Source organism: Sceloporus occidentalis, unplaced genomic scaffold, assembly GCF_023333645.1.
Source record: "Sceloporus occidentalis isolate IW3139 unplaced genomic scaffold, rSceOcc1.0.p SCAF_137, whole genome shotgun sequence".
In the NCBI taxonomy this organism is placed as follows: Eukaryota; Metazoa; Chordata; class Lepidosauria; order Squamata; family Phrynosomatidae; genus Sceloporus; species Sceloporus occidentalis.
This window is the reverse complement of record NW_028317117.1, coordinates 2667857-2679836: the sequence shown is the minus strand read 5'-3', so window position 1 is coordinate 2679836 and position 11980 is coordinate 2667857. Positions and strand designations below refer to the sequence as shown.

General features: G+C 38.1%; 1 protein-coding gene across 2 annotated transcripts; it reads right to left on the bottom strand.

Moving 5' to 3' along the window:
• Window positions 1-6041: 6041 nt before the first annotated feature.
• PHOX2A (paired like homeobox 2A) lies at window positions 6042-9330 on the bottom strand. Of its 2 annotated transcripts, none has more exons than XM_089499586.1 (3): window positions 9108-9330; window positions 7053-7240; window positions 6042-6476 (listed from the first exon to the last, which is right to left on the bottom strand). In XM_089499586.1, the coding sequence occupies exons 1-3, from the start codon at window positions 9328-9330 to the stop codon at window positions 6042-6044; spliced, it is 846 nt and encodes a 281-aa protein (XP_089355712.1). The 2 variants fall into 2 exon arrangements, with proteins under 2 accessions (XP_089355712.1, XP_089355711.1); XM_089499585.1 differs by having other exon boundaries at window positions 6042-6490; window positions 7043-7240; window positions 9108-9321.
• Window positions 9331-11980: the final 2650 nt, after the last annotated feature.

Genomic DNA, 11980 nt, shown 5'->3' with positions numbered 1-11980 from the left:
CTGGACTTCTAGGAAAGCCTTCCACTCGCGGCCTTAAGATGCCTTCCGTGGCCTTGTCTCGTGTGCGTCTACAAGCCCGTATATTATGTGGTGGCCCTCAGTAGCTCACGGGTCCGTCGAGGTCCATTTCCTAATCCGGGATAGAGCTGTCTCTGCGCCCGACGTGCCGCTGGGGCAATGGAGCTGTCTAGCCGGCCACTTTTTAGGTGTCACGTCTTGTTTTTTAGTGTCTTTCTGGAAGGGCAGAGGCCGCTCTGCGCAGGCACTGATTCGTATTGCTGTGTATTTATAACCCAGAGCCTTCGTAGAGTATTCTACGGCGGTTTTACTAATCTGACGTTTCTTATCGTTCCGACTAAAACATCCGCCGCAGCGGGCAGTGATTTGACAATTGCAAGGACAGCAGTCTTTTCCTCAACAAAAAACAAAATGGCTGCTGGCAACCATTTTCTATGCTGTCGTAATACTTCATCTGGTCTTTTGGGATTGTCACCTCAAGGAAGGTTCTACAGAAGCCGAGGATCGTAATTTCCATGAAGAAGCCTCCCTGCCCTCTCCTGAGATGTTTTTCATTGTCTAATATAAAGATAATAAGGATTTTTATTTTTTCCCCACTTCATCTAAATTTCTTTGTAGTTGTCGTTGCCGCGGACGATCTATAACCATCCGGCTCAAGGAGTTTAATTGCAAATCCTACTATTCATTTCAGACCGGCAGGTGGCATCAACCACATCGAGATAACTTTAATATTCACCCCTGAACAGAAAGATATTAGCCAATATATATATATAAATATAAATCGGCACTAGCCTAGATTGCAACTCCCATAAACTTCAGCCATCCTAAGCCTTTATATGATAAATAGTGGTGTATCGTGGCTGGGCACCGCCATAGGTCTGGCCCAGGATCAGGATCTACTCAACCGGCCCGTGGATCAGGATCTACTCAACCGGCCCGTGGATCAGGATCTACTCAACCGGCCCGTGGATCAGGATCTACTCAACCGGCCCGTGGATCAGTGGTGCGCTGGAGAACCTGGTCGGCTACCTGGGTGCGGTGCCCCGGGTCATGCCCCCCTGGCCCAAGCCAGAATAAGTCGCTTGTCATATACACAGCCATATGTCAGCTTTTTCTGTGTAAATGTGCGTCATATGCTCTTGTGGCATTTAAATGTAACCGTGAAACACGTACACTCATTGATTTTCATCGTTATCGTTGTACAGGGTTCCATCCGTCCATGCCCAGGTGTATGTGTTCATACGCCATTGTGTTCTAGAGTCGAGTTTTTCCTCCTCTGAGCCGTACGAGCCGTGTGTATGTGTACATTTACAGTGACTTAAAGGGAATTTGCATTCTTCTACCCAACTTCATGGCTCCTTCCCCTTGCCGATCCTGTTATGTTCCTTGTGACTACATCACCTTTCCCCCTATTTTGCTTTATTCCTGGCACATGGTAGGGAGGTCGTGGCACAATCTGTACAGGGAATTGCCCAAATCTTCCTGGGGGACCTCCAATGGGGGGGGGGGGGCTTTTCCTCCATGTGCTGATATATGTGTATTTATTTAAATGCCCCGCCGACTTATTTAGAGAGCGCCTAACTGTATGAATTGGCAAATGGTCCTGTATTTAAATGTATATTGTGCGCCAAAAAAGCATCACGCCATTCCAATCCTGGTTTTCAATTTATCGTGAGCTCAGCATATATATATATATATATATATATATATATATATATAACATTGTACAGCATTGACTTATGTGTATTTATTAGTAAAGTGGAATCCCATCCCTTGTAATGACAGCATATAGACAGCAGGGGGCATGACGTTCCTCTGTTTTCTGTGTGGGGGGGGCTATGGTTATGCATTGTTTTTCCTTTAGCTTTTCTTACAGCGTATATCATTGATGTTTAACCCCATCGGAAGAGAGAGGGTCAATTTTGCTGCACGTTGGGCGGTTTGCTGCCTGCCGGGAGGTGCGCTGCCTGCCGGGAAGTAAGCGGTGTGCGGTTTTGACACACAGTCCCTGTGGTGCTTAATCCAGCGGACCCGTACAAAGGGACAGAAGCCAAATTTCTACACCCGCTCCCCCTTCCTTCCAGCCCTGATATAAAGAGCTTGGCTCTGGACATTCGTTCTTTGACTGGTAGTGAATATATGCCGATACCGCAAAGGACGCCACTAACCTTTGTTTTTAGTTCGGAGTAAAATAAATCGAAGATTTAAAACAAACAAACAAAAAAAAAAAAAAGTGTGACAATAAAACTTTAAGATGAAACCTTTTCCCGTGTATTGTGGTTACATGTTTGGCGGAATAAAAGAGTTTTCATAAAATATTCTTTCCTTAAGAATTTTCTTTTGGTTTAATTTGATTTAATTGGAAACTCTGAGTATTTATTCATCGTGTGCAGGTTTAGCAGATAAAGCCTTTTATTATTTGCTTCTACTTCCCGCATTATGGAGAACCGTCTCTTAACAGAAAGTAATTCATGTATCTTAGAATATCCATAATATCTGCCTTTTATACGATATTTTCTATTAGAAGCAAAGGCATATTATTTTAAAGAAAAAAAATTCAAAATTGGAGTTTACTATGTACGCCGTTCACGTGCAGAGTATCAGCGCAACTTAAAAGGATGCGTTTTTACGCGGACCAGACCATAAAAATACTTTGTCGGAAGGTAAAAATATTTTTTTGAAAATAGAGATAGTAGGGATGTCTCTATGACCTCAGATGATAATAAAATGACCCCAAAAAAACCCTGACGCATGCAAAAAATATCATGGTAAAAAGTGAGAATTGTGGCCCTCTAGTACACATAAACCTATCCATGTGATGTTTTGACTATAAAAAGGCTTATTTAAATTTTACATATGAGAACTAAAAAATATTTGTTTTATATAGTGCCATCAGATTCTGTAGTGCTGTACAAATGAGTATATAACATGATGACATAAAGAACAGGTGAGCAGGGCCTTATGTTTTCATATGATTTCAAGGCCTTTCTCGCCCTAAAACCCCCCCCGAATGTATAATTTATGCAGAGACACGAACATGGAAATGGGAAATCACGGTTTAACAAACGTGGTAAAAATAGCAAAAAATATCTCCATAACGAAGGTTTTTTTTACACCCTAATGACCAAAGGGGATAAATTCCTACAGAACATCAGAAAACTCAAAAGCACTACCGCCACTGGCTGGACCACATTGACTGCGATGAGCTTCTGCTGTGGCACCATTATATGCTTATGGCAGTTAGAGGTTTTCCATCACGTATTATACCCGTGCAGTGGTTCGGACGTGACAACAGAGCACCAATTCTTTCTAAAACAAGTACGTTGATTGACAACCCAACAATCCCAAGCTACGGGTAGTTTAAATCCCTTCATTTAATGGGGGTGCGGGTTCGGATGCCGCTAAACCCCGATAACAGATTGATGGGAATTTAGCGATAATCTGAGTAGTAATCATGAGCAAGAACTTCCGGCTTAAGCTATTAGTTATTTCTCTCAAAACACTAAGCCAAGGACCCCCAGAGCAGTGGTGTCTTCTCCTTGGCGAGACCCCCCATACGCAGGAATTTCAGGGCTAGTTTAGTGCATAAGGCTAACCGTGAAATGGGTAGAGAGTGGGGCTTCTATCCTATTCCCGTTTCTATTTGTTCCCAATGTTTCCCCCCCAAAAAAGGTATTTTACCTAAACAATAAATTATATTGCAATGTCTTTTACTTAAATCCCCTTAAATGTATTTATCATAGTCAGCAGCATTATAACATTTATTTGAATGAGTTAAATGTCATTTGTCACGTCTCAGACAACGCATTTCATTCCTGATGACTCTTCTATTATTATAAATACTTTTCCATTTGCGTTCCAGGCCTCGCTCCATTGGCATTTTGGATTTCTCATAAATAAAGTATTAAGCAACTTGTCCCGCCGATTTCAAAATCTTTAAACTGGAGGACCCCTTCCTCGCCCTCATGCCTGCCCTCTCGTGCCTTTGTCCCTTTTTCCTCCTCAGTTTCCTAGGAGCTCGGAATGTTTGCTGGGTATGAGGGTAACACAGGATGGTAAATAAAGAAGTGAAATATGAAAATATTCTTCAATAAATTAGTTTTATTTTGGATTAGCATAAATTGCAAATGTGTTCAATAAATTACAGGACGATTGAACAAAAAGCGACCTCTTACCAGTCCAATAACAACCTCATAGTTATCTGTATACAACGTGACCCTCCGGGCTTCCTAGTCCTCGCGATATACAGAGGTATATATACTGTATATATAGATAGATATATGCATATAGGTATACTGTATTTGTATCAAACGCATAGTGTATCCAAATAAAACCAATACACCTATTGGCAAAGTAATACCTGGTGGCAGCCAATGACATTGCTGTACTTTATTTACTTTTTCAATGGTTTTCAGGAAAAAAAGTATTATTTTTACAATAGAAAATGTTTATAGGGTTTGTAGGAAATTAAGCAAAAGCAAGAGAATTCTTTTACCAAAACTCAGAAAACCCCAATGGTAACGCCTCAAATAGAGGCTCATCTGGCCATCGTTCCCGGTATATGCCGGTATATGTTTTATGATATGACACAGCTGGTGTTTTGGCTATAGCGGCTTCGGTTTACAGCTTTGGACCCGTTGTAGCTCCTGACTTTCCTAACACAAGTTGAGAAACTTGGCCAAGTTTCAGTTGTCCAAGTGCCGGCATCGTCCAGTCCCTTCCACAACCTTTTAGTCCTCATCACCCAGTTCTAGTCTAGAACTGATGACGTTCTCAAGATTCTAAACATTAAATCACATTCCGCAAGGTTCTCTACTGGGTAACCGTGACCAAACCTCCTTCCGAGGCCAGGTTGGCAGGTTTGGCCAGGTCTTCCATTGTGTTGTCACCATGTTTTTTGTTTATGGGGTATTGAGTTGACTTTGGGAAACCTATAGATCCTTCCAGCCAAGTGACATTTTGATGAAGAGATTAGGCTATGGGCTGTGGCTGAAGGACCTCTCATGAAGCCGTCCCGATCCGTCTGTGTACTCGACATAAGAGACTTTGTGAAGCTACGGGGTCAACATCCTTCCATAAAAAAGGGTCGGCAATCTCAACTCACTTTAACACACCTGTCGCTGTCGCCATTATGTAACATTAGGGTCATAACGACTCTCCGGCTAAGGCAATAGTTGAACATAATGATTCCTTAGATACTTTTACCCCCCCCTAATCTCCGTTACGATCCTATATAAGTACAAATATACACATATTTAACATAAGCAGATGCCTTTCGTCTATTCTCATAGAACAGAAAACTTCTTTGGCAAATAATTATCACTAATTGTATAAAATCATATTTCTGATCAAAGTGGGGTCATCATTATTATTATTATTATTATTATCTCCACTTCTTATGTGAAATCCTCATCCCAGTAAGCATGTGTGGCACCCAGTAGAAAGATATGTTTTTCTTTAGTATATCACATGTTATTGATCAGTCAGCGTACAATAAGTGGCATAAATCACTTGTTCCCCCAAATCACTGAAGACATCCAATTTCAATTTTGTTTCTTACAAGGGTAATAGTTTTTAGGGGTTTTTGAACAAAAAAAAAGTTAAGATAAAATAAAAACTAGTTAAATATAATAAATAATAAATAAATCAACCAAAAAAACAAAAAAAAAGAGGAACAACCAATTGTTACGTTGATTTTGTGACCGGAGGGTTCTCGAGAAGAATGAGGCCAAGTCATTGTGTGAAGTCCCACCAACATCTCCATGTCATAAGGCATTGGCTCTTCTTCGAACCCCTCAAGTTCATTTGTTGTATTCAGAGCTACAGTTTTTGAGGTCCTTGTCCAAAAATGACTTTTCCACTTGTCCATCTCATGCGTGGAGACACTCGGTTAAGGGGAGAAGTTGGCAGGTCGGCCATTTTCCCCAAACAGTATCTTAGGACACTCAAATCAGTCTACAGATTCTCCTGTATTTGTCTATTTATGTTGATTTGTGATTTATTACGATCTTGTCTTGTGTGACTTAAAACAAATTTGTCTTCAGGGTGTTCGGCTTCCTATGAAATGTGGATAAAACTCCGGCAAAGGGCCCAGGAACAGCATCAGCTGGTTGCCAAGCCTTGAGAAGGTCGGCCGTGGTGTTGCTGTTGCTGGTGGGAACACCAGGCCAAACAGGGGATTTGAGGGACTGGGCTGCATGATTAGGAACAAGGCCTGTACCTGTTCCAGGGCTGGGACTCAGGCTATCACCTGGGCTGTTGAGGTTGGCCGCAGTGGTCAAAGAGGCCGTGCTGTCTGGGGTCGGACTACAGTTAGACTCTTTAGACTCGTCGTCTTCGGAAGAAGAACGTGGGTCAGACTTTTTGTTGCCTGATCCTCCGTTGGTGGCACTTCCATTTTTAGAATTGGCTGCTCTCTCCTGCTTACGAAACTTGGCCCGTCTGTTCTGGAACCAGACCTGTGGGACGAGGGATGAAGCAGAACCAAAAATGAAATGATGATTTAAGAAACCGCAAGAAACTATTTTCAGAAGTTAGGAAGCAAGTTTTGGAACAACCAATCTATGCAGATAATGGGGGGCTACTTTGCAAATAGGAGGGATCTTGTGTTCAGGGAACCCATGCTATATCCTAACGGTCTCCATATCCCACCCTTTCATGTCCATGTGCCAACTGGGAAAACGGGCCACCAACCTGACTCTACAATGTATTGTACCCTACTCTAAATTACCTGCAGCCATTGTTGGCCTTCTTTTTCTGGAAGGCATGGGCCAGTAATCTGCCTATTTCTGTAATTCCTGTGACTCCTGATCTTTAATGTTGCACCTGGGCCTGACTGGGTAGGTTTGCATAAATGTACAAATGTGTGTGTGTGTGAAATGCGTCGGGAGGAGAATAGAGAAAATTATAGACAATTATAGTGGCTTTGATAGCTCTTTGTTCTTTGTAACCTTTCACAATTCCCTGTTTATAAAACTTCATATTACATTAACCCTCGCAAACCCCAAAGCTTCTTGACATTATTGAGAGTTTACCTGAACCCTGGCTTCCGTCAGATCTATCTTGAGAGCCAGCTCTTCTCTGGTGTAGATGTCTGGGTAATGCGTCTCCGCAAAGACCCGTTCCAGCTCCTTGAGTTGGGAACTGGTGAATGTTGTCCGGATCCTTCTCTGTTTCCTCTTCTCGTTGATGCTGGACGGGTCTGAGAAAAACTTGTACGGCACTGTGGAGCAAAAACAAAACGTATGTAAATATCACTTGAACGTCACAAAATGAGTAATATTGCTCAAATTGGTCAAATAATCTCTTTCACCCTTCATCGGTTCTAGACCTGGGATTCTATATATCCTCAGCCAGCTATGGCATTGTGGAATCAAACATCTCCAAATGATACTGTGGGTCCAAATGAACCCTAGGGGTTCATAGGAAAAAATAGTCTATGTATCATATATAGCTTATTATAAAATGAAATGGTTTGTATTAACATTACTTGTCTCATATATTTGGAACAGAATATTTTACATCATGGACCTATCTTCCTGTTCCTGACCATTAAATAAGTATATTTAAAGAGAAATATTTTAAATAAGGATATTTATTACTGGTGCAGGACTCAAGACAATAAACAGGAAAGATGTATACTTTTCCATGTGTAATTTTAATTAAAGTATTTCATTAAATGTATTATCTCTGACTTGTTTAGAAAATGTGCATATACTGTAGGCTTTTTACGCTTTAATAATAATTAACCACTTTTATGAATGCTCCCTTTTCCTCTTTGAAAAAGCAAACTTAAAATAAAACAGTGTGATTAACCATTAATGGCTGAGAATTGTAATGTAATTCAAGTAAAAATGATTTTTTTGCCAATTCAGTGTTAATAACTATTTATTTTATTGTTAATGTATAATGACATGTATCATTAATGGCAATGTATAATTATGTAAATAAGAAAATGAAATAACTGTTCATCATAATTATAATAGCCTGGGTTATGTTCTTGTTTTAAGTACAAAAAAAAATAATGTTACTTTTCTTTAATGTATGATTAACAGAGACCATTTAAGTGTAGTTAACTACTTATTTTTTGCTGTTTTATGAATATATTGAAGCTCATATTTATTTGTAAAATTAGAAAATCTTATACTGAAATATAGAAAGTGTGCAAGACTGTTATAATTACAATTATATTTTTATTTCATTTATTTAAACAAAAACTAATTTTTACATACAATGTGATAGATGATGAATATTATAAATGAGTGCCTAATATAAACAAAAAATACAATGTATTTTCTAACAATTTAATAATGACAGTTTTAGATGAATTTTGAATAAAATGCCCAAGTCGCTTGTTTTTTGGGGGGTTTTTTTTTTTGCTTTTTTTTAAGAATGCAACCATAAGGCAGAATATTTAAATCCTGTTTATTAAAAAAATGGAATGCTGTTTTACTGCATTTCTGACATATTTGTATAGGAAGAGAATTATTTTTTCAGAAAAGAAAAAAGAGCAATCAGCTGAAATGGGCCTTTGGTTGGGTGTCTAATGCCAATTAGGTAACCACATGGCTATGTGCCAGGGTGGCAGTGGGTACAGCCCCAGGATACTGTGCCTGGGTGGCAGTGGATACAGTGCCAGGATACTGTGTATGGGTGGCAGTGGGTATTCATCATACATTGACCTTACGTCTTGATTTTATTGGAATATTGTGCGTATGGTTGAAAATAATGCAGATCAATATTTGATATATTTCCAAAACATGAATAAAAAAAGTGGCTAAACTAAAAAAAACACCATTTGATTAGAGCCATAACTCTTTCAAAATCTGCTGTCATAGGGGGATTTCAGTAACTCTCTGTATGCTTATATAATGTGTGTATTGCATTCAGATATTAACCTTTCGCATGCTGAAGGAATAGGCACTCAAGGGGTTAAACCGGAATTCCTCCCCCAAACCTAAATTGTGAATATATGGTTGACATGTCTGAAGGATGAAGCCTTGCTGCACCTGAAACCCTTCATTCTCCCCAGTATGTAGGTAGGGGGGTTACACTGTACAAAGTCGAGGTGTCTGGATAGAAAGGATTACCTGTTGAGTATGGAGATGGCTGGTGATCTCTCAAGGCCCCCAAGGTGCAGTTGGCCGTGGTCAGAGGTGGACATCCAGGACTGGCTCCAAAACTGGTCCTGATGGGGTTATACTGAAAGGTATTGGCTTGGCTGCAAGAGTTAAAGTCTGCATAGGCTGATGCTTCCATGGCTGCCATGCAGGAGTCATAGGAATTAAGGTAGGAATAATCCATTTTGTACATAGAGAATGCCCTGGTAGGATGACTGGTGCTTGGAGAAAGCAAGGTTCTTCAGAGAAGATCAAGAAGTCTGGGTTCTTGAAGACTTGTGACTTCCAAGTTCCAGGTTCTGCAGACTTGAGACCTTCTTAGATGGACATACTAGGTTATTCGCCTTGTGCTTTACACCCAGTCAGCTCACCAGTGACTCTTCCTTAGAACTTGGTCTGAAGAAGGTTGTGGCAGCAGCAGCCTCCTCTAGCCTCCCTGCCTCCAGCCTCTGAAAATGCTTCCCTTGGCTGATGGGGAGGTTATAATGTACTTGCTGGTATAGCACACAATAGCAAGGCGGTGGTCTCTTTGCATGACAATACAACAAAAATCTATTGGGGGCAGCAGAAACTACTTGGTCTCCACCTCCTAATGCATCATTAATTTCCCCCTTTAACCCTTTAATTCACAGACTACATCTGATGCTGTCAGTGAAAACCATGTTTTGCCTTTATGCATCAATATAAGTGCATTCTGCTTGTTTATGTTCATTATTCACAATATAACTGTTTCCCTTTAAGATATATCTCTATTTCACATCAAGTTCTTTATGGCCGCCTTAAAGAAAATGGGGTGAAATAAATCGAGTTTTTTTTTCTTCCTCTGATAAACCTAAGAGGATTCAGCAATTGCAGAGATTGGGGAAAAGGCAAATAATTGAATTTAGTGGGAATGATCATTTCTGACTCAGGATCATAAAGCTTCTGTGTTTATTTAATTTTCACACCAGTTTTTTTCCCTATTAAATAAGCAATTTAATAATGGATATTTTTTTTCGTATAGAAATGATGGTATTTGAGGAGAGGACTTTATTATCAAGCTGTCTGATAGCTAGAAACATGAAACCTTTAGCTAAGAAATAGAATTGAATTTGCTACAATTAATCTAAACTCATTTCGGGAATATTTACCTGATTTCAGCTTTTCATTTCAGGCTAAAAACAAAATTAAAAAAATAAAACAAAAGAATCTTTGGAAATAAGACATTTTCAGTACATGAGGATGATGCAAGTTTATGGCTGAATTCATCGTATTTTTCCTGGTATTTTAAATACGCTCATTTTTTAAAATATGTCCATTAATATACAATTTAAAGAACACTTTTAATAATTAAAATAATAATATTGAATTAAAATCGAATTTAATTAAAAGGAACATATACTGATTTTTAGCAGTATAATTTAGAACATATAGAGATACATAAATATGTCTTGAAAATCATCTAAATGATCTATTTATTATTGTACAATTAAATTATCAATGTCCTATTTTAAGAACGAAATGGTATAAAAAGATACATACAAATCACAAAATATTTAATAGTAGTTAATATTTTAAAATTTGTTTGACAGATATATATTTTTAATAAATGATACTAAATGTTCTTAATTCTAAGAAAATAAAAAAGATTTACTTGGAATTACAGGATTTCGAAGGGATTAACCGGATTATTAGTTGTAACCCTGACCCGACAATTAACTGATCGGTTAATTGATGGAATATATCATTTTCCCTGTAATGTTACAAGTTAACAGGTAGACATGTTACATTGTATATGCAAGACACAGACTGACAACTAAATGCACATAGATAATAATAATAATAATAATAATAATAATATTTTTTTTATCTATAGTTTTATCTATAGTTCATACATTACAAATATATACAGTAGTATGTATTTATATATCTATCTATAGTGGTATATATATATAGATTATTAAAACCATTAAACTTGTGCAGAGCTTGTCCTTACTATATAAAGATATTCTACAAAATAACGTGTTATTATTAATGATAATAATTATAAAAAATCAAAATAAGATAAAGGTATGGCTTTATCCATTAATCGATATTTTAGCATTAATCAGAGCTACGTTATGATTCTGACAGTGTCATTAGTTCTGAAATCCCAAGTATGATCTCCCCAAATATTAGCTTCCGTAATATACATCCCATAGAGGGTCCCTGGGGGGAAATAATTATTAAATGTACCCGATTGTGTGCCATTTCTACAGTTATGTATTTTATAGTGTATTTTTAGTGTATATTTAATTATGTGGTTATTACAATTACAAATGCAAATTATATTTGTTAAGTCTGGAAAACAATTATTTCTTTGTCTCCAGCTAATATAATGAGAGATAACAATAATAATAATCGAAAATATATCAATATTTTGTATGATCCAAACAGTTGGGTTTTTCCCTTCCTGTTTCTGTTAACAATATCCTGGATTTAACATTTTTGAACAGAATTTCGTTTTCAAACATTTATCAAATCATTAATCTGTACTGATAAACACTATTTGTTTGCAGATTAAATTAGTAAATATCTGATTATTGCTCATTAGTTAATATCTATTAGTATCAGTAATTAGGTGTGTACTCGAATCACCGTGTCATTTTTATTATTATTTTGTTTAATTTTCGAACCGTTTAAGTGCCTTTTAGGGCAATAATTCGCATTATGTGCACATTATAGCCCTGCCTGCCATGACAACACCAAATCCAGATCCAAACAAGCTAATATTCCACAATCAGTATATAAATCCCAATCTAGCACCAGTACAATTTAACCCCTTAATTCACATGGGGTGTTGGACCCTTCTGGCATTATACTGG